General features: G+C 42.3%; 1 protein-coding gene and 1 long non-coding RNA gene across 4 annotated transcripts; one reads left to right on the top strand and one right to left on the bottom strand.

Annotated features, from left to right (window-relative positions):
• Positions 1-9,926: 9,926 nt before the first annotated feature.
• On the bottom strand, positions 9,927-19,111 carry PTTG1 (PTTG1 regulator of sister chromatid separation, securin). Of its 3 annotated transcripts, none has more exons than XM_064279013.1 (6): positions 18,986-19,111; positions 18,227-18,328; positions 17,686-17,867; positions 16,125-16,218; positions 10,873-11,031; positions 9,927-10,094 (listed from the first exon to the last, which is right to left on the bottom strand). In XM_064279013.1, exons 2-6 carry the CDS (start codon positions 18,315-18,317, stop codon positions 10,015-10,017), a joined length of 606 nt encoding a protein of 201 aa, XP_064135083.1. In that variant the 5' UTR covers positions 18,318-18,328; positions 18,986-19,111; the 3' UTR covers positions 9,927-10,014. The 3 variants fall into 3 exon arrangements, with proteins under 3 accessions (XP_064135083.1, XP_003404683.2, XP_064135080.1); XM_003404635.4 differs by having other exon boundaries at positions 9,932-10,094; positions 17,686-17,870; XM_064279010.1 differs by lacking the exon at positions 18,986-19,111 and adding an exon at positions 18,856-18,979 and having other exon boundaries at positions 9,932-10,094; positions 17,686-17,870.
• LOC135229457 (uncharacterized) lies at positions 17,298-22,362 on the top strand. Its single transcript, XR_010320161.1, has 3 exons — positions 17,298-19,275; positions 20,802-20,875; positions 21,694-22,362. It is a non-coding gene; the product is annotated as an uncharacterized LOC135229457 (long non-coding RNA).
• Positions 22,363-23,151: the final 789 nt, after the last annotated feature.

The raw sequence follows: 23,151 nt of genomic DNA, 5'->3' as shown, positions 1-23,151 counted from the left end.
CTGAGCAGCATACCAATGGCAGGCAGCTCACACCTCTGCAGAGGGACCACAGATGGAGGTGAGTGATGCGTGCCATCGTCATGGAAACCCCCTTCCACTCCTCGGGCACCAGAGAACAAGTCTGTTTCACTGTGTGCTCCAACAAGAGAAGTGGCTCATCAATCCAGGCTCTTCTAACAGAAAAAAGAGGCCTCTTCATAAGGGGCTGTAGGCACGAGTTCATCACAAACTCCTGGGAGCCAGTGCACACAGGGACAGGGGTGAGCCACTTTGCTCTCAGACTTCCTGCTGTAATTCAATCCCACAAATTGATGGATTTTGTCTCCCCTGTTAAGGTTTTGCATTTAGAGATTACAAAAGTAACCGGGACCTTCGGCAGGCATTCACTCTAGCTGAAGAGGACAAAAGAGCAGCCATTCAATTGCTCCTGTTGCTTGAGTTCCAGTGGCTAAGAACCCCAAAAGCACTAAATGCAGCACAATCCACAATTAGCACTGGGCTTACCAAAAGATGCCAGAACCACTCCTATGAGCATTAACCATTGCTTTGGCCCATCAGAAAAAGGCCTGAGAGAGGAAGAGGTTGTTGGCCTTTGGAGGTGTCTGCAGAGAGATGCTATATACATGGTAGGGGAAAGGGGTGCCTCCCCTTCCTGTAGCCAAGTAAAAGAGATTGGGGGTGTCTGCAAGAAGGGAAAGGGCATTTCATTTCCAAATAGACCCACTGTTGAGCTGTAGAAATTGTAGGCCCACCCTGGTGCCACCATCAGAGCCAAGTGTGGTGAGAAAGTGGGCTCTTGGGAGGGCATTGTGAGAGCCTGAGAATATGGTGTGCACCCTTTTTAACCTTATTAATCTCACTATAGAAAGACAGGGAGGATTGGTGGCATAGTGGGCACTTACTTGAACTTAAAGTCCGGTGCCTAGTCCAGAGTTTTCTCAAGGTGGGACCTGCTACAGTAGCTGCAAACTGGTAGCCTCTGAAGTTCTCTAACTTCAGGAGGAGGGATAATCAGCATCAGCCCAAAGCTGAGTCCTATGAGGTGGAAGTCAAACACGCCTCCACTCTTCCACCTTTTCACCAATTCTGACACCAGTCATCCTTCCTACGACATTCTCTACTTCTCAGCTGGGTTTGATAATTCCTTGCAATGGCCACACAGGACTCACAGATCATGTTCATGATTATGGGGTTTATTAGGGAAGTAACAGGTTACAACTCAGGATCAACTTGGAAGTTAAAAGGAACTCAGGAAACAGGATAATGTGTCATTCAGGACAGCTTCCAACCAAGATAGCTCTCAGCTCCTACTGCCACCACTGCCAGCCCCTGTCCTGCAAGTGTTACAGCTCTTTAGCTCCTCCTACACATGCTTGAAGGCACCCCACTCTGCTAGCAAGCCTCCTACCCAAAGGCACTCAGCTCTCTCACTCCATGGGTCAGAAAGCCCCACTGCAGCCATCTCTCGCTGGCCTCATGACGCTGCCACTCTTGCCGCACCATCTGTCACCATCTTCAGTGTTACAGATTTTTCTGTGTCTCCTGTATCTACGAGGTTCTCTGCACAGAGATCCAAGTCCAAAAGATGTGCTCCGCTCCAGGTTCTTCTTCTTGATGGCAGTGAGGTCCCCCTCAACCTCTGCGGAATTGGCTCTTTTAAGCCTAGACGGATGGCAAAACTGACCAATTCTATAGATAGGCCACAGGTACCTCATCTGCATGGTAATGAACCAATCCCCACAAGAGTTTTATGTACCTTATTTGCATAGTAGACTAACCAATCCCTTTGCAAGATTGTAGCCTAGGAAATAGCCTTAGCACAACTAAAAACCCAGGGCCAGAGAGGCCATATATAAAGAGAAACCCATTGCCCTGCAGTAGCCTAGGACTTTAGGGCCTGAGGATCCTCTGATGTGCTAGGTCTGGGGAACCTTCACTTATCCCAGTTTTCTGTGGCCCTCAAAGGGTGTGGAAAGGATCCCAGTGGCTCCTATGGCCCCATGCAGTACAGAGATTATTGGAAGGGCAGAGGCCATGGATGGCCCTTGGCCCAAGCAATAAGAGGACCCACCTGGAGATGGGGTTGAAAGGGAGGCTTGGCTGCCATTCTCAGGGAAGGGCAATCCCAGACATAGAGGCATATGTGGTTACATATACCCCTACACAGACCTCCAAGCCAACAATGGGAAAGAAGTCAGCACACTCCCCATAAGCAACATGTGGCCTGCCACACGAGCAGAATCTCGTCTCCCTCCAGCTGTCCTCACCGGCATTGGGCTAGAGTAGGGCCTCATGAAGGTCCCAACACCGGAAAGAGAAAGGGGAGCTGTGTGTAGAGAGTACACTCCACATATGCTTTAGTCCCAGCTCTGAGCTGTGCCGAGGGAAGGGAGAAGAGCTTGAAATGAGTTTCAGACTGAAGTCTTAAAATGAACAGGACTGAGGCTTATATTCCAAGCCAAAATTTGATTTTAACCCAAATTAACTGGAAAGCTATGGAATCCACTGAGATACTGTTAAGCATCACACACCACCCAGCAGGGAGAAAAAGGTCAAAAAGCACAGTTGGTAACAGCTATGGAAGAAAGAAAACCAGTTCACATTTCCATCTAAGGACTTGAACTTTCTCAGTAAGCAAGTTATACCTGGGCTGGGTTGTGAATAGAATACAAACAAGACTAGAAGCTGTCTAGCAGGAGAGGCGGGGAACCTGCCTCCACCACTCTCTGTGAATGCTTTGATGAATAAGGCACCCTGGCCCTGACACTGCTTGATGATTACAGTTGGTGCAGTGCTTATTGGGTCGACGGGAACCCAAGTCCCCAGAGACTGAAGACACGTTCCTTTGAGCAAATATCCGAGCACCTACCACAAGCCAGGCAGGTAAACGCAGCAGTGAACAGGACAGACCTCACCCAGCTCACAGTGTGGCAGGGGATAAAGCCAGGCAACCAGACAGATAAAATTTGGTGTGGTAAGTGCTATGGGAAGATTAAGTGTCTGGGGCTAACTAAGCAAAGACGGGTCCAATCTTGGAGTATCAGGAAAGGCTCCTGGTAAGAGCAGCAGTATCTCAATGGAGAGCTAAAGAATAGATAAATGTGAGCCAGGCAAATCAAGAGAGCTTTTTAGGAGAGGAAACGTCAGGTGTCTAGGCCCAGAAGCATGACAGAGACCATGGAATTGAGAACAGAAAGATGCTTGGTATGGTTGGAGCTAAAGTAAGGCACTGGGGTTCAGAGTTGAGACTGAGGAACGTAAATGGGAGTCACCATGAGGTTTTGTGAGTCAGTGAGCTACTCAGACCTTATCTTGAGGGCAATGGGGCATCATTAAAAAGTAAATGAGGGGGTAACATCACCAAGATGGCAGAGTAAGAAGATCCAGACTCCAGTTCCCCAATGAAACATGAAAAAAAAAAGTGGAAAATGTCAGAACCTTTTCAGACCCTGGTAAAAAGTCAGAGGTTCACTGCAGATGACCAAGCCCTGAATCAACAGAGGCAATATCAAGAAAATAGTAAGAAAGATTTATTACTTTTTGTAACTGGACCATGCTTCTTCCCTGCCCTGGCTCAAAGCCCATGTTTCCAGCTTGGGACCCTAGTCCTGGGTTCCGACAGCAGATCATACCTTAGGCCCAAATTTCCATGTTCGCCCGTTCGAATCTGTTGGGTGGCTAAAGAACTGAGAAAATCCTAAACTATCATCTCAGGCTCATCTCTCAGCCCACTGTAAGCCTGGCTAAGTGCTTAAGGACTACCCAGCATAGAGCCAATCTGCAAAGGCTGCAAGAGGTGTTTGTTTCCACCTCCCCTACCCTTGCCCCTTTTTCTTTTGTTTGCTTGTTTTTCCTTATTTTCTTTTTAACTCCTGGCATTCAATATCTAACCTCAAGCTAGAGTGTTAGTTTCTAGGGCTGCCGTAACAAAATACCACAAACTGGGTGGCTTAAAACAACAGAAACGTGTCTCACAGTTCTGGAGGCTAGATATCCACATTGAGCATCTTGGCAGGGCCCTGCTTAACTCCCTAGACTCTGCTCACAACCACATTCCCCACCCTACCCCAGCCCAAAGAAAGGCAGTTTCCATTTTTCTTTAACAAGCTGTGCTCTCTTGCCTCCTGGCGCTTGTAAAGGTGGTCCCTCCTCCTGGAACACTTCTCTTCCTTCAAGTCTCTGTTCACACATTACTCCTCAAGGAAGCCTTGTCCCCATTCCTTAGACTGGGTATGTCACAGCTCTTCGGTGCTCTCCCAGCATCTGGCACTTCCCATCACTGCATCCATCTACCTGTCTCCCTTCACTGGACTATAAGAACTGTTGGGGAAAAATTACTAAAAACAGAATCTACTCCCAACCCAGAAAGCCTCTCCATGAAAATCAGAGAGAAAAGTTTTATTATTCAATAACCACTAAACCAGAATGTGATGCATCACAGGTAATCCACTAAAAAGATTGTAAAAACAGAAATCTTAACCATTATATAGCTGTCATGGATTGCATTGTGTCCCCAAAAAATATGTGTCAACTTGGTTAGGCCATGATCCCCAGTATTGTGTGGTTGCTCTCTATTTTGTGATTGTAATTTTATGTTAAAGAGGACTAGGGTGGGATTGTAAAACCCTTACTAAGGTCACAGCCCTGATCCAATGTAAAAAGAGTTTCCATGGGGTGTGGCCTGCACCACCTTTTATCTTACAAGAGATAAAAGGAAAGGGAAGCAAGCAGAGAATGGGGACTTCATGCCACCAAGAAAGCAGTGCTGGGAGCACAGCATGTCCTTTGGACCTGAGGTTCCTACGCAGAGAAACTCCTAGGCCAAGGGAAGACTGATGACATCAACCTTCCTCCAGAGACAAAAAAAAAAAGCCTTCCCCTGGAGCTGATGCCCTGAATTTGCGCTTGTAGCCTATTATACTGTGAGAGAATAAATTTGTTTGCTAAAGCCATCCACCTGTGGTATTTGTTATAGCAGCACTAGAGGACTAAGACAATAGTGAAGGGGATACAGTCCATTACATTCATGTTTTCAAGATAATATTAATTTTCTAGTATTTTGGGCTGAGACACCTGAGGTAATGCTATTCTCCTTCCAAGAAACAAGAAGGTTGGGGAGGATCACCTGAAGTTACTTTTCAAAGATTTGCTACTTTTCAGATAGACAAAGCATTTACAAGTTATCTAAAGTGAACTCTGAAACAACTGGGGAGGGAGCCTCTTATTTTCAACCGGGAGAATTAAAAAACTCTTATTTTCAATCTGTATTTTTCCTTATAGCACCATGAGTGCAGGAACTATGTTATTTCACCATTGTAGCTTTGGCACCTAGCACAGTGGGGCCTCAGGAAGTGATTTATGATTAATGGAAATTTAGGAATTTCTGTTGTAGTGCTGACCTTTTCATGATTTGCCACTGCCCCTCAAAATTAGTGTGAGAATATTAACATGTAAACGTTAAAAAGCCTTTGTGTTCCCGTTGAAGGTTAGCTGGAATTTGAGGTCTAAAGAAACACCAACAGAGAGCTACGTATGCATGAACTTTACCTAACTAAGAGCACCCTTGGGGTCCACTGTAGTGAAGTGTCTGACTTGAAATAATCTTTAATCCTAGGGCATTATGGCCTGGACAGGCTAGATTCCAAAAAGTGCTTCTAGCTTTTTTTTTTTTTTTTGTACTGTACTTTAGATGAAGGTTTACAGAACAAACTAGTTTCTAATTAAACAGTTAGTACGCATATTGTTTTATAACACTGGTAAACAACCCCATGACATGTCAACACTCTCCCTTCTCAACCTTGGGTTCCCTATTACCATCTTTCCTGTCCCCTCCTGCCTTCTAGTTCTTGCACCAGGGCTGATGTGCCCCTTTAGTCTCATTTTGTTTTATGGGCCTATCCAATCTGGCTGAAGGGTGAACCTCAGGAGTGACTTCATTACTGAGCTGAAAGGGTGTCCAGGAGCCATACCTTCAGGGATTCTCCAGTCTATGTCAGGCCAGCAAGTCTGGTCTTTCTTTTTGTGTTAGAATTTTGTTTTATATTTTCTCCAGCTCTGTCCAGAACCCTCTATTGTGATTTCTGCCAGAGCAGTCAATGGTGGTAGCTGGGTACCATCTAGTTGTACTGGACTCAGTCTGGTGGAGGTTGTGGTAGTTGTGGTCCATTAATCCTTTGGACTAATCTTTCCCTTGTTATCTTTAGTTTTCTTCATTCTAGGAAGCTTTTTGAAGTAAAGAAGCCAAATACATATTCACTCAAATTGGACAGTAAGTCCCCAGGTTACCAACAACTGATTTATGGACGACTCATACTTGCCCTTTAGTGTTATGTAAATTTTCACAGTGGCTAAGAGCTACAGCTGCTAACCAAAAGGTGAACAGTTGAAATCCACCAGCTGCTCCTTGGGAACCCTATGGGGGCATTTCTGCTCTGTCCTATAGGGTTGCTGAGTCAGAATCGACTCAACAACAGGTAGAAGTGCAGTAGGTAAATTTGCCTTCAATCTGAAACGAATGATGCAACCCCTACTTGCAACAAATCCTTCATCACAATCAGCTTTTAAACCATTGAAAAGGCTTTAAGCCTTTTCAATGCACTTTTCTCAACTTTTCTTGCACTAAAAAAAAAAGTAAGGCTAAATAAGAATTGATTCATTTGAATTAAGGTATTGGCAAAGAATATTGAATAGACCCTGGACTGCCAGAAGAACAAACAGGTCTCTCTTCGAAGAAGTACAGCCAGAATGCGCCTTAGAAGTAAAGACAGCGAGACTTCGTCTTATGTACTTTGGACATGTTATCAGGAAAGACCAGTCCCTCAAGAAGGACATCATGCTTGGTAAATTACTCAGCAAAAGAGAGGAAGACCCTCAATGAAGTGGACTGACACAGTGGCTGCAACAATGGGCTCAAGCATACCAACAGTTGTGAGGATGGTGCAGGACTAGGCAGTGTTTCATTTGTTGTACACAGGGCCGCTCTGAGTCAGAACCAACTCAACGGCACCTGACAACATGCACGTATTCCAATCTTACTTAGGAACTAAAGACACACTTAGGAATAGATCTATTTTGTACCCCAGAGACTGCCTGTACACAAACAGCAATAATCCCAAGATGAAATTTATATGTATTAATGGAGAAGCATTTGTTTAAAGTTCCCAGTTAAAGTCTCAACACACATTAAGCACATTACATCTGATTAGCAGCAGATAAGACAAGATCGGCTCAATGCTGGGTTCTCTCCCAGGGGAACAGTAACTAATTGGTAAGGGAGACTGACTAATCCCCTTACTCCCAGCCAGGCGCACTTAAAGACAAAATTCTGCAACTTATTAACAGTATCTGACTAACAGATGTGCACAGCATTCATTTCTAATAAAGAAACCGGTAAGAGTTGCAAGGACTTAACTATGAACTTTTGTCCCTCCACAACTACCAGAAGAGACCATGTATCTAAGTTCAAACTGTAGCATGTGAAAGCCATTCATAATTATACTCTTTGCTTTTCAAAGTAGTCCTAGTATACCTGAAGATCTAGAACTATTAAACAAACAAACCAAACCCATTGCCATTAAGTCGATTCTGACTCGTAGTTACTGTATAGGACAGGGTAGAATTGCCCCCAATTGGACTGCCAAGGCTGTAATCTTTACAGAAGCAGACTGGCCGCGTCTTTCTCCTACAGAGTGGCTGGTGGGGTTTGAATCACCGACATTTCAGTTAGCAGCCAAGCACTTAACCACTGCACCACCAGGGCTCCTTGCTAGACCTATTACTCCTCTAAAAGGTCAAGCCTCCTAATAGTCTTATTTTCTCCTAGATGTCCACCAATTCTATAAATTCAGACTGATTCAGTCCTAGTTAGAGGATAAAAAGTTTTAAAGTCAAGCATCAGTGGCTGTAGCTGTTCCTAGTATTTTATGTCTAATGTTTTTCATCTTCCTCTAATAACAACAGTAAAGAAAGTTTGTATTCTAATTAGACTATAGATGCCACAGATGTTTCAGGGGAAAGGCTTCACCCAGGCAAGTAAAGCGAGTGAATTAAGCAGGCTAGGTCTGAGAAGAGAGTAAAAGGAACTTCATAAAATAACCAAAACCAAACCCATTGCCGTCAAGTTGATTCCAACTCATAGTGACCCTACAGGACAGAGTAGAACCGCCCCATAGAGTTTCCAAGGAGCACCTGGTGGATTTGAACTGTCAACCTTTTTGTTAGCGGGTGTAGTTCTCGACCATTATACCACCAGGGTTTCCAAAGAAGTTCAGTTCCCCTTAAAGCCACCAAAGGGTCTGTGGGGTAGAAAGCCATTCCATCACCACTCGAGCAAGGACTGGAAACAAGGGCCTATGTCTGCCTGATGTGCTTTTCCAAAAGGAGCTGAAAAACTGAAGGGATGCGAAACTTCCGAGTTTTAAATGGTATCCAACAATTCAGTTTTTAAAAATATTATCCACACAATCTGTCCAAAAAAGAAAATCCATGGGCCATCATTTACAATCTCTGATGTTTTTATTCCAGTCTCAGATTTGGAACCAAAATACCTGCTCTACCATTTCCTAGTTCTTAAAACCTTGGCAAATCAATGAACTTCTGAGCTCATTGTCTTCACTGAAAAATAGGGTCATAAACATTAAACACAATAATGCTCATCAAATACTTATAACAATGTCCAAACCAAAAAACAAAACCCATTGCCATCCAGTCAATTCTGACTCATAACGACCCTATAAAAACCCACTGCTGTCGATTTTATTCCAACTTATAACTGTCATGGATTGAATTGTGGCCTCCAAAAATAAGTATCAGCTTGGTTAGGCCATGATTCCCAGAATTGCGTGGTTGTCCTCCATTTTGTGATTGTAATTTTATAAGACAATTAGGGTGGGATTGTAACACCCTTACTAAGGTCACATCCCTGAACCAATGTAAACGGAGTTTCCCTGGGGTGTGGCCTGCACCATCTTTTATCTTACAAGAGATGAAAGGTAAGGGAAACAAGCAGAGAGTGGGGAGCTCATACCACCAAGAAAGTAGTATGGGAAACAAAGAACGTCCTTTGAAAGGACCCAGGGTCCCTGAGCCTGAGAAGCTCCTTGACCAGGGAAAGGTTGTGGACAAGGACCTTCCTCCAGAGCCAACAGAGAGAAAGCCTTCCCCTGGAGCCGATGCCCTGAATTTGGACTTTTAGCCTATTTTACTATGAAGAAATAAATTTCTCTTTGTTAAAGCCATCCAATTGTAGTATCTGTGATAGCAGCGCTAGATGACTAAGACAACAGCAACTCTATAGAGCAGGGTAAACTGTTCCACAGGTGTTGCAAGGCTGTAAATCTTTACAGAAGCAGACTGTATCTTTTTCCTGTGGAGCGTCTGGTGGGTTCAAACCGCCGACCTTTCAGTCAGCAGCCGAGCACTTAACTACTGCTACCAAGGGTAACTTAAAACAATGTCCAACATAGAGTAAACAATGAAATACAATTTTCTATAGCTGAAGGGTTAATCAGTAAATCTTACTATCCGTGAGTTATTTTTTGTGATCTGCAAAGTACCTAATTGAAGATTCCAAGTTCTCAGAAGATGTACAGCTACTCAAATTCTGGTTACTGAATACTAGTATTAAAGTCATTAGAAACTCAATAGAACCAGCAATAAACAATGCCCAGCAGTAGATTCTTAATGAGCTGGAAATGGTTCTTCTAATTAAGAGTTCTAACGACTGTCACTAGTTAACGGCCACAAAAAGGCAATAAGGTACACATCAAGGGGTATATATTTCAGGGAAAACAGTGGCAGCTTCTGAAATAAGCTGTTAAAACACATCAAAGAGTTTTAAGGTTCAGTTTGTGCAAACCAGATGCTGGTCTGATAAACATTTTAGCTACTTTTCATATGGTTATAAACAAACTCCAAGAAATACCGACCACAATATTAGGAAAAGTCTTAAATAAAGAACAGCTTTATTAATAATAATAAAAAAAAAATACATGGAAACTATAAAGCACTAGAAGCTTAAACATCTAAGTCATAGCAAGCAGGTGGCAATTCAACATCCAGGGTCGACAGAATGCTTGAAGGAGACTGCAACAAATCTAGAAAACAGGAATTTATTATATTTCTGTAAATTCCTGAGTCTATCCATGTCAACACTGATATTAGTTGTCACTTATAATCATAGATTCATGTTTTTCTCTAATGGGTCCCTACCCCCACCCCCCCGCCACATATTTCTTGGAATGTGGTTGTGGCCCCAGAATTAACCTTCTTTAGGAAGACTTAGAAGTACCTAAACCTCTATTGTTCTAGTATTAATGTGATACTATTAATACTATTGATCTAGTATTAATGTGAGCTAACAGTCTCACTAATGTGGTTTATAAAACAGTACAAGTTATTCCATCAAAGCCAGGCAAGAGCAAATAGAAAATATACCGATGATGGTTTTGACTACCAGTTTAAGCCAAGATCTCAAATCTTGTATAATAAGAAGGTATTGCTATTCTATGCTATTACACAAGCATCTTGTTCCTGTTACCCTTGGACTGGATATAATTTGTGATTCTCATCCCAAGCAAGTTTATAATACTTCAACGTACAGCCTAAGAAGTTACATATTAAAATAACTCGTTCTGCTGTACATAAGACAGTCTGGATTCCAGAATGACTTAATTTTACCCTAGCATTTGGAACTAAAAACCAATCCCAATTGAAAACAGTTTTCATTATTCTGAAACCTTATCTCCATAGGTCAAAGGATAGAAATTACTTACATGCTAACTTACTGTACAACTCTGTCCCCACGGTAATGGAAGTGTTATGAAACAAATTGTTAACAGCCCTTCCAAAAGGAAGGGCACTTGGTTCACTTACCAGACTCCCATGTCAGAGAAGGCATCTTCACAGGTGAGGGGGGACCCATGTCTAAGAGCTTTTCGAGTTCCCTCTCCTCATCAAGGATCATGAGTGGCACTCCATTCAAGGGCAGGTGTGCAATCTGGTGCTCTTCAGGCAGATCAAAACTCTCAAAATCTGTCCCAAAGAGAGTCATTTTGTGAGGGCAGCAGTTCTCCGTGTGATTGGTGGAGTCCCCTGGGGCTCTGAGACCCTCTCAGTGTATCCATGAGACTAAAAACTATTTTTATAATAATAGGAATACATTTTACACTGTGTTGACACTTGCAATGATGGTGCAAAAGCAATGGTGGATAACTCTGCTGATGCCTTAGCACAAATCAAGGCAGTGGCAATAAACTATATTAGTTGTCATTGAATTCTTCACCACTAACACTTGCAGTTAAAAAAAATAAATAAAAATGCCAGTTTCACTTGAAGTCACATTATTGCATGCAGTAAAAAAAATATTAGTTTTATTAGCTCTCAACCCTTAAGAACATGTCTTTTAAATATTCCGTATGATAAAATGAAAGTATGCATAAAGCATTTCTGCTGCATACTGAAGTATGATGTTCATCTTGAAGAGAAAGGATTGTACGATTATTTGAGTCGCAAGCTAAGCTAGAGGCCTTTTTCCTGGAACATGGTTTTTACTGGAAAGAATGACTGGTTACTCAGAGCTGGGTAATTTGTCTCACATTTTCTCAAGGGAAGGAAAGAAGTTATCGCAACTCAAGGAAAACTGACAGCTGCCAAATATACAATTGAAAATTTCAAGAAAAAAATGAGAATTTTGGGAAACTTCTCTGCTACCATGAGTTGACAGCTTCCTAGTACTTGAGACTGTTCTGATTAAATCGCTGGTGATGATAATGTATGTTTACATAATAAAACGCTTTAGGTGATCTACATCTCAGTGGACCAGTATTTCTAAATCATCAATTCTTGATAAATTCAAGGATAAAAGACCCATTCCAAATGAAAGACAGACCAAGGGATTTTACTGTCAGAGTACAAATATTCATTGGTATGGTTTCCAATTCCACACTGCAACTACAAGGAACAGCCACTTGTGCGGTTTTAGTGTAGTATCAAAGGAAAATATTCATACTTATCTGAAAGAACTAATACAATTCTCCTCCCTTTTCTAACTACATATCTGTGTGAGGCCATACTTTCTTCAGGTACTTCAGTCAAAACAACAGATTGCAACATACTGAATGAAGATTCAGGTGAGAATATAGCTGTCTTAAGACAAATTAAATGAATTTTCAAAAGGCTTACCATTCTTCTAATTTTTGTTTTGGAAAAGTAATTTTTTCACTTAAAAAAGTTATTTCTGTTATTTTAAATATTTACGTTTTTCAGTTTTAATTTCTAGTAAATAAGGATAGAGCACACAAAAGCTCATCAGGGTCCTCAATTAGTTTAAGAGTTCAAAGGATCCTAAAACCAAAACCTTTGAGAGTCACTGTGTTAGGTAACACTGCCTCTTAAAATCCAAGTGCCTTACTTCTTAGGAATCATTTAAAAGATCCAATTTTTCTTGATAGTAACAAAGTGTAACTTAAATATTGAGCCTTTCCTCTTTTCTCAAAAGGTCAAAACCAAACCATTCAGGAAACAAAACAGAGTCCCTAATGGAGCAGGAGAGAAGTGTGGTACAGAATGCAAATTCATGTAAAGAAACCAGATTTAATGGTCTGAGACTAGAGGAACCTCTGAAGACAGGGCCCCCAGACTCTTTTAACCCACAACTAAAACCATTCCCAAAGCCAACTCTTCAGAAAAAGATTAGACTGGACTATAAAACATAAAATAATACTCGTGAAAAGTGTGCTTCTTAGCTCAAGTAGATGGAAGAGACTAAATGGGTGGCTCCTGCCTGGGGGTGGGATGAGAAGGCAGAAAGGGACAGGAGCTGGTTGAAAGGACATGAGAAACACAGTGTGCAAGGGGGCATGTGTTGTCACATTATAGGGATTGCAACTAGGGTCACATAACAACATATGTATAAATTTTTGTATGAGAAATTAACTTGAGCTGTGAACTTTCACCTAAAGCACAATTTAAAGAAGATTGTAATCCCAACAGAATAATCATGAAGTCCAAAAAAAAAAGAAGAAAAACCAAACCCACTGCCATTGAGTTGATTCTGACTCATAGCGACCCTATAGGACACAGAACTGCCCCACAGGGTTTCCAAGGAACGCCTGGTGGATTTGATCTGCCAACCTTTTGTTTAGCAGCCAGACTCTTAACCACTACACCACCAGGGTTTCCAAAAGGTCAAAGTATAGTGTTTTTTCTTCCACCTTTTTTCTTAGGAGTGACATTTCTCTAAAGCCTTAAGCTCTCAGAAATCAGTCTACTCTTTTCCAACCTTGGTAAAACTCAAGTCAAAACAGAATTGAGTGACGCGTGGCCCCTTAATTTAAAACCACTGAACTGTAAAGGAAACCATTAACAGAAAATAGACAACAAAAGAAAAGTCTGCCGCATAACAAGACTAATTCCCTTTATCCACAAATGGCTCTAAAAAAAATCTGTAGGAAAGTCACAGTCAAGGGAAGACAAAGACACAAACACGAAGTCCTAAGAGAAAAAAAAAAGTACAAAGTCAATAATCAAATATGCTCTTAACACACAGACACAAAAACAAATTTAAAACAATGAGATATCATTGCCCTTCTGATAAAGATTAGAGTTTAAGACATGTGCAGTTAAACACTGTCATCCACTGTGTGTGGGTGCAATAATTTATACTCCAGTTTTGGAGGGCAACTTGGTGGTATCTCTTTCCTTAAACACAGCACATTTCAGTCCTCCTTTCTGGTCAATACACAGAGACGACCTCAATTTCCTTAATGACTGAAAGGAAATCACTAGTATGGAGACACTGCATTTTATTAAAACATTTTCTCATATGCCCTCTGACTCAGTAATCTTCCTTAAGGTTTACCCTACAGATATACTTACAAACTTTCAACAATACAATTGAGAATACTAATTGCAGAACTGCTTATAATACACAAAAGCTGGGGAAAACTCAAATGTACATCACCAGAATGGCTAAATGCCCTTTGGCTAAAAGGGGAAAAACTGCTCAGCTCTCTAGAAGGCCCTGCCTGATCTGCCCTTGCCATAATCTGTTGGTCCTTCACTCTGGCCAACTTTGTTTCCCAGAGCCATTTCAACCCTTTTTCCACCTCAAGACCTTGGCATACACTTTTACCTACAATGACCTTGCTTTGCCTCTCCCATTCTTCACGTAGCTATCCCCTTAACTCCTTCAAGACTCAAAGCTTCACGACACTTCCTGATCTTCCAAGGCTAGGTTCAGTAATCTCCCCATTTTTTTTTTTTTTTTAATAGGCCCTATTTTTCTCCTTCCCCACACTCAGAGTGAGATTTGCTCAGTGTTTGACTTTCCCTCCAAATTGTAGGCTCCCTCAGGCCAGGGGCTCTCTGTCTTATTAACCACTGCAACCAAAGCCTAACAGTGCCTGGCACACAGTAGCGTCTCAAACGTTTAAGTACATTAAAATTAGAAAAGCTGATTCTATAACAGTAAATACTTCAGATACACATTGCAGGTTTAAGAACAAAAACATGTTTTTACTGGCTACATGGATTTTTCTAAGCAAAAGAATACTTAACCCTACCAGGACTCTTGGGCATTGCTCAATTGACACAAAGCCCACCTTCTAAAAGGCTTGCTAGAAAAACTCCACATTTATACCTGATCAATGTTAACAAACATATCTTATCTCCCTTAGCCTGATGTACCAGCACTTCCTAGATGGCAGGGAAGGGGACTTTGACTACAGCACAGCAGATGACAAACCCTGACTTCAACAACCTGGACTTTGTGGCGCAGGATGAGGAGAGATGCTTTGACGAGGAGGTGCCTGAGGATGTGACCAGCTCAGAGCTAGATGAGGATTGATGCCAGCCAGCCTCTCTATCTGTCCCTAGCCCCAGAAAGACAGCTGATGACAGACAGGCTCAGTGACTCCTTTTCTGAGGGGCAGTTCCCCACACCACCACTGCCTCCCCGCTGAGGGGCCTCTTCCTCCTACACAGGGCCAGGCATCCCTCTTTGGATTCAAACAGGCAACAAAAACCTTTTACTTTCTGTTTGCCCCCACCTTCTCCCTCCTCTTCCTCCTTCCTTTTTGTCTAAAGAATCTCTCCTCCTCCCTTGATTGTAAGGTGAGGCTCCAAGTGACTGAGGGGAGGACCCCTCCCATCCTGTCATTCCAAACCTCCAGCCCCTCAGCTTGCAAGATCTTCATGCAGTTTGTTGTAAATTCTTTCAGGAGCTGTTTTACTTTTCAGGATTTGAAGAAAAAAAAGTTAAAAATTTAAAACACAAGTTTAAAAAAGCAAAATGGGGAGGGAGGAAGGGAGGAAGCAGTGACAGATACTTTGTTTGCTTGTTTTTGGTGATTGTGCTTTTTTTTTTTTTAATTTTTAGAATCTGTCAGTTTTTACTGTGGGTAAAAAAAAGCTGTGGGTAGGCTACTGATATTTCATCAAGGTAACCATCTCTTTGCTGAGTTCAGGTGACCCTGAAACAAACCAACACACACAACCAACCACAAAATCACCTAATTTTTTATACGATGTCTCACTTCCCTGTAACTTTGCACGCAAGTGTCTGTGTTAAGTTGAACTGTAATTGCTTTTTGTATTTGGAGAGAGTGTGACTACTGAACTTGAGACTTTTTATTCTGGGCATCCTGGTAGTTTCTGGTGGGATGTAACGGGTGAGAGGGGGAAAAGGGAGGTGGGGGTGGGGGCAGAGGTAGGGGTCTTCTTCCCCTCAGAACATGAAGTTCTCCCGCTGCCCCTCTCAAGAGGTCTCCAGGTCCCAGACCTGAGAGTTTTCCCTACAGTGATCTTCTTCAATTATTTTTACTTTCCCTTGTCCCATGTTTTAACAGGATTTTAACAAACTGCACTTAATGTGTTTGCCCTGTAAAAAAAATAAAAAAGGACAGGAACACGGTCCTCCATCTTTACTCCTATTCTGTGCTCTGTACTTAAGAGTATACCTTGTAAATAATCCCATCAACAAATACACTGTTCAAAGCAAACCAGATTCAGAAAGTCTTTCGTTTCACTTCCTGATCATATGCCATATCCACATCAAAGTACAGCTGAATTGAATTCTAATAGAAACTGAAAGCCAAAATCATTTTTGCAATACTAAAAGATACTACCTAGAGGATTGAAGGGAAAGAATTTTTCTATTTCTGGATAGGCGTCATCCAAAGCAGGAACTGAGCTTTTTGCTTTACCAGTCTTCTCAGTCATCTAAAACAATACAATATAGATTAGTGAGAGGGGAAGCCTTGTCAACTGATTAGTACAATAAAGAAAAGGGCCTTTTCAAAGCATATGATTACTCCACCAGTTTAAAATGTGTCAATTTTATGCTGGCTTCTAAGACGCCATAATCCTTAGTTCTCACAATTACACACAAATATAATCCAGCAAGCAGAATGGTTCAAAAGTTAATTCTGAAATTTAAGTATTAGTACCGGTTGGTGTAACTTATCATCAAAAATGAAGAGATTTATAGTTCAGAGCTAATCAACTCAATTATTTGCCCTAAAAGAGAAAATGGGCATGAATCACCAGAATACTACAGCAGTTAATCCCAGAAGCCATTTGGCTTTTGGAAGTGTGATTTTCCATTAGCGTTATCTTAATTATTTGCTCACCAAAAAAGACCAAACCCTTGCAACAAATCGATTCCAACTCACAGCGACCCAACAGGACAGAGCAGAACTGCCCCAAAGGGTTTCCAAGGAGTAGCTGGTAGATTCGAACTGCCAATCTTTTGGTCAGCAGCCTGAGCTCCTAACCACTGTGCACCAGGTTAATATTAAAAACAAGTTTGTGTTCCTCAAATACATGCACTGAGTAAGAGTCAGGAAAAGACAATCAAAGACTTTTAGAGTCTACTGTGGATAATTCTCTAGTCTGGAATTGGCAGGCAGGCAGTCTAGTACAGTGTAGGCCAAAACAGAAGCCTAGGTATTCTTGGTTTACCTTACCGCATATGGGCATGCATACCCAGAGAAAATCCCTAGGGCAGGTGTATCCCATACTTCAGTCCTCTGTATAACATTATCATTATTTTTGTCATATCCTTGTAATAACTGTATTTAACATATTTCTTTAACTCACCTTTTGTTTTTTTTTAAAGACATTCTTATCCAAAGGCACATTACACGTAACAGGTTTGACGTAAAATACGTTTTTTTTTTTTTTAACACATTAAACAATTATTAAAATAAAGTGTTAATCCACAGGTCGGCTGAAGTCATCTTACATAGCAAAGTCACTGGCATGTAGTTCATCTGCATGCATGCACAAACAGAGGTCAACACACAAGCAGACTGTCACATAACAAGCTGGTGCTTGCTGCTGGCAACATCTGGGCAATATTAGTGCTATTAACAATGTGACCTCTTACAAGGTGCACTCCCTCTTAAAGTGTTTTACTCATCTGTAGGTAGATGCTACCAAGCGATCTGTTTCAAGACACCAGTTAATGGCAGGTGCAGCAAAAACATTCACTAGCTGCTTCTGAGATTTCCGATCTCAAGGTCCACAAAGACCATATGATTCTCCTCTGCTAATCTATGTTTGCTAGCCTGTATTTTCTTCTATTCAGCAGGGTAGAAAGCCAGGGAGGATGCTAAGTTATTTTATTTCTTTAAAGAGTCAAAAGTACTGAAGTGTTTAAACAGTGTGTTTAGAGTCAACACTTACCTTCTTGGCAGAGAAGATTGGCTGCTTTTGTTTGAGGGGTCCATTAGTCTTTCCTGACTTTTCTGTAGCTCTGTTGACAGTTCCCAAAGCCTTTCTGGCAGGTTTAGGTAGGGCAGATGGCGCATCAAATATTTTACCAATATGTGGTGTTGAAACCTGAGATTTCCCATCTAAGGCTTTGACTGCTGAAGAAAAATAGTTTAAGATTATTTAAGCAGTAAACAGCTGTGTAACTTTGAAGGCTGACTGGCTGACTGGTATTTAAACTTGTCCTAATTCTCACCCCTAAACTCGCCCCGATTTTTGACAATGGCATGGCTATGATATGCTCAACAGCACTTCAGTTCAGTGCTCTCTTAAATAATCCTATTAAGATACTAAGCAAGAAAAAGAAACCCATAACAAATTGTTTGCAATAAGAGGGAGCCGTAGACTTGACAACAATTACCGACAGAGCACACCAAATCCCTGAGCTAGCTCTGGACCACATGCACAATTAATTCAGAATAGTTGTATTTTCAGTTGTAGCCTGTGTACTTACAAGACCCAGATCCCAGCTTCAGTCCATCCTTGGGAGCAACACGAGTGCCTACTTCTCCATTTTCCTTATCAACAAAAATCAGAGTAGCCATTCTGGATTACTCTAGGGGTGATACATAAATATTAGACCCTGAGGGTTATGGAAGCCGAGAAAAGGCTGAGGCGCCAAAAGGCGGATTAAAAACAAACAAACCCGTTGCCCTCCAGTCAACTCCGATTCACAGGGACCCTATAGGACAGAACAGAACAGAACTGCCCTATAGGGTTTCCAAGGAGGGCCTGGTGGATTCGAACTGCCAGCCTTTTCGTTAGCAGCTGTAGTTCTTAACCACTAAGCCACCAGGGTTTCCAAGCGGCAGATTGACCATGTGAAATCACGCACTACCGATTAGCAAGTAAACACAAGTAAACTCGTGCATACCTGGCTTACTGGTTAATCCGCCCCAGTAACAGGACAAAACTTGCCCACCCCGTGAACGGCCACATACCAAGAAAAGCTACACAGGGAGAGAAGCCCGTGTTTGAGCCAGTAAGCACTTAACTCAGCTCTTAACTCTTCAAACCTGAGTCAGGGGCTCTAAGCTTCTGAGGAGCAGGCGGTTTGAGTTCCGCACAGGCCCTGGCACCTACCAGACGAGAGCCGCCGGGAGTCCCAGACGTGCCAGTAAGCCCGGCGCAGTGAAATCGACACCTGCCAGCCCTCCTACCTCCCCTTGGAACTCAGCTCTCCCGACCACACCAGGAGCCTCCGTGGACCCACCTCGATCTCAACAGCCAAATTCACCCGAGACTCAGCCGCCCGCGGTCGCGCCACGCTCGGCGTTTAAACTACAACTAGCGCCCCTATTGGTTCGTCAGCCCAGGCGGCGTGGTGGGGGCTGGACGCCCAGGAAGAGCCAATGGGAGGCGTCCAAACTCTCTGGGCTGCGCCCCAAAGCCCTTTCCGGAAGTTTGCAGCTAGTTTTCAAGGGACGCTGCTTGGAAACTCAACGGGGCAGGTTTACTCCATCCTATAGGGTCGCTGGGTCGGAATCTACTGGAAGGCACAAGGTTTAGTTTTCCGGGGAGCGGGGTGGGGTGGAGGAGGGGGAGGTGTGGATCGTGTAATATTCAAAACACCTGAGTTTTTTTTTTTTATTATTGATTATAATGTTGAGCTTGCTGGGCTGGGGCCCTGACCCAATAAGATGGTTTTCTTGTGTTAAGGTCATTTTACTCAAATAACCATGTAGAATATATTGAAAATAAATTGAAGTAATGAATACATCAGATTGGCTGGTTTGAAGAAAAGTATGCAGATAATCAAAAAGCCCAATTCCTTCTCAAAGAAATAACTACTGTTAATATAGATATTGGTGTATTTCCTTCTAATTTTACATATATGTGTGTGTGTGTGTATATAGGAAACCCTGGTGGCGTAGTGGTTAAGTGCTACAGCTGCTAACCAAAAGGTCGGCAGTTCTAATGCACCAGGCGCTCCTTGGAAACTCTGTGGGGCAGTTCTACTCCGTCGTGTAGGGTCGCTATGAGTCGAAATCGACTCCACGGGAGTGGGTGTGTGTGTGTGTGTATATATATGTATATATAAACCCGTTGCCATCCAGTCAATCCTGACTCATAGCGACCCTACAGGACGGAGTAGAAATGCCCCATAGGGTTTCCAGGGAGCTACTGGTGGATTCCAACTGCCGACCTTTTGGTTAGCAACTGTAGCTCTTAACCGTTGGATCTCCAGTTATATACACACACACACACACACACAGTCGATGTAAGTCAAACACCTCATTTTTTTGTTTTCATTATTATTGCCTTTTATTATCAGTATCTTTATAAATCCAACCTTCATTTGTCTTTGGGAGTTGAAAACATTACACATAAACTTACAGATTCATTCAGGGCTTTGAAGAGGTTCTTTCTGGTTTGAACCCCTGCTGAGAACTTGCATTTCCACCCCAGATATACTGAACCAAATCTACAGTTTAACAAGATCCCCAGGTGATTTTCATGTATAAAAATTTTTGAGAAGCACTGCTCTAGTAGTGGTTCTCAGAATTGGTCCCTAACCAGCAGCATTAGCATCGCTGCCCAGGCACTTATTATAAATAAAAATTCTCACCAGGGGTTTGAACCAGAACAAACCAGTTAAAAGCCCTGGATATATTTTAACATTGTATGTAGTACACAGGGCCCTGGTGGCACAATGGTTAAAAACTCAGGTTGCTAACCAAAAATGTCAGTAATTTGAATGCACCAGCTGCTCCTTGGAAACCTGTGGGGGGGGGGGCGGGCAGTTCTGCTCTATCCTATAGGGTCATAGCGATCCACTCAATGGTAGTGGTTTTGGTTTTTATGTAGTACACATTACTACCAATAAGATGTACCGAAAAAAAAAGACCGATATAAGTGCAGCTCGTCGACTGCATCTTAAGTTGGAGACTACCTGTATACAAACCTGTTGCCGTGGAGCCAATCCCCATAACTCATAGCAACCCTACAGGACAGAGTAGAACTGCCCCATAGGGTTTCCAAGGCTGTAATCTTTAAGGAAACAAACTGCCATTATCTTTCACCCACAGAACAACTGATGGATTCCAACCCGCAATTTTTCAGTTAGCAGCCGAGCACTTAGCCACTGTGCCACCAGGGAGATGTAAGTATGTATATATATGTGTGTGTGTGTATGTTTAAATTTATTCAGTACACACGATTTCTTAGCTTAATGAGCACTTAATATGATCTTGTGGCCATATCCCTATGACAGTGATTTTGTGTATTTTTTGAAAACATTTTGATGGCTACAAGAAAGTTGTAGGGATATATGCACCACAATTTATTTGATGAATCTCGTCCTGCAGGACAATCAAGCTGTTCTTAAAATGGTGCTAAGTTGCTGAAAAGTCTTCAAAATTGCTTTAGAGTCTTTTTACTTAAATAACACCTTTCAGTGGGGTGTCAAGTAGAATTTGTTTCTCAGGTAAAACAAGAAGGAATTTTACTTTTTATTGAAATGAAAGGTATAGGCTGTTGCACTTGGGTGTCAGGCATCTGTTTCTTTTGTCCAAATTATTTCTTTCTTAGAAGGAGCCATTATAAGCCTAACAAAGGAAGATCACCAAAAATCTCAATTCTAGAGAATTAAATCAGGAAAAAAATATTAAGAAGACTATCAAATAACATTTTTTTTTTAAGGAAAGAAATAGTTTAATTAGTTTTTAATTACAAAATTAGCACAGGTGTGGTAGAAATAAGATTCATCGTGGAGTGAGCATCACATGGGGATATGATGGTGAAAGGTGATATAGGAGATATTTCCATTTAGTTTTCAAATTTTCCCTTTATTTATTTGCATGGGTGTGCTTTCAAACTTTTTACTTTGTCAATTGCCTTCTTTAAAAATAAATTTCCTTCCAGATTTCTCTTAATCCCCCAAATAAGATAAATGTAATGACAACACAGCATTTCTTTTAGGAAAGGAGCTTTTGAAGGACTAAGTGGGTCAACAGTTTCGAACTTTGATGTGAGTCAGAATCAGATGTGGTGCTTGTCAAAAATACAAACCCTGGAGGCGGAGCTAAGATGGCGGCTTAGTCACACACACCATAAGGTCCCCCTCTACCAAAGACCCCAAAAAACAAGCAAATCAGAAGCAAATAACAATCCAGGAACCTTGAATGTCAAAAAAGAAAGTCTAAGGACTGCATCGAATACCAACTGGAAGGAATAAAGAAAGCAGTGAAAAGAGTAACACTGAACAGTGGAGCTCCACCAGTCCTTCCAGGCCACCACAACTAACTTAAGACTAAGCCAGCAGAGACTGTGACCCTAATACCTCACAGCATGTTTTCTCTTTTTCAAAATGGGTGACTGAGAGCTTGACATGACTAACGCCATAACGATACTCCAAGTAACCTATAAGTTTTTTTTAACTGTACCAGCTGCACTGGTCTCTTTCCAAAAGGGCGTGGGGCCTTCTCGGCTCTTGCGGCTTTGGTCTCCCTCCTGTTCTTTGTTCTCTTGGGAGATGACCTTCAGCCTGCAAGACTGCAGCTAGAAAGGCTGTCTGGCACTTTTGGTCTATAACTTTCTTTCTTGCTCCTCATCTCAGTCAGAGTAAACTTGGCAGGCTAGTTCCACTGCTGAGAGATTTTTATGTCTTTTTTTTTTTTTTTTTGCCTGTTACAGACAAAGATTAGAGTCCGGATGTCTGGCATGCATATCTTTAGTTTAATAAAGAGTTTTCTTGTAGTTGTTTTATGATGTATACTCATCCGACTATCTCTGAGCTACGTGCTTGAAGACATGAAATGATACATAAGCTTGCAGAAATGATATATATGTGCAAATAGCTTTTCAGGACTCCATAGAGACAGCCTGCATTGCTGCCAGACTTCCCGTTGGTGTCATCTCCTAGTAAACTTTCTCTCTCTTCCTGATTTGGAGTATGTTTCACTGGCTCACCTGCTCCAGGGCATGGACCTCAATTGGGTAACAGAGACTTTGGGTGAAGAAAAGAGCAAGGCAGCTTCACGACTTTTCCAAAAGGGATAGAGAGCCTCTATAGACACAGGAGGAAGAAGCAGAGACAGAGAGTGTGCTAGATCTAGAACCAGAGATACTGAGGAGGGTGGCCCTTGACTTCGGGGTGAGTGTGTGCATGAGGCAGTGGACTTGCGGAATGTTGGCGGGAGCTCTTCTAACCAACTGGTCCCTGGGTGGCCACAGGTCCTATTTGCTGGCTGCAGTGGATGCAAGGTGCCCTGGCACCTGCATATCCTAGCTGGAGAAACACACTCCCCCACACCCCATCCTCCTGATCAGAGTCAGCAGAGGGTCCCATACACCAACTGCCTTGCCTGACTGAGGGACCATAACGCAACCCTATCCTTTTCCCCCCACCCCACCCAACCCTGTCTACTACCCTTGCCC

This window comes from Loxodonta africana, chromosome 2, assembly GCF_030014295.1.
Source record: "Loxodonta africana isolate mLoxAfr1 chromosome 2, mLoxAfr1.hap2, whole genome shotgun sequence".
In the NCBI taxonomy this organism is placed as follows: domain Eukaryota; kingdom Metazoa; phylum Chordata; class Mammalia; order Proboscidea; family Elephantidae; genus Loxodonta; species Loxodonta africana.
The sequence above is the reverse complement of the archived record's forward strand: the minus strand, read 5'-3'. Positions and strand labels throughout refer to the sequence as shown.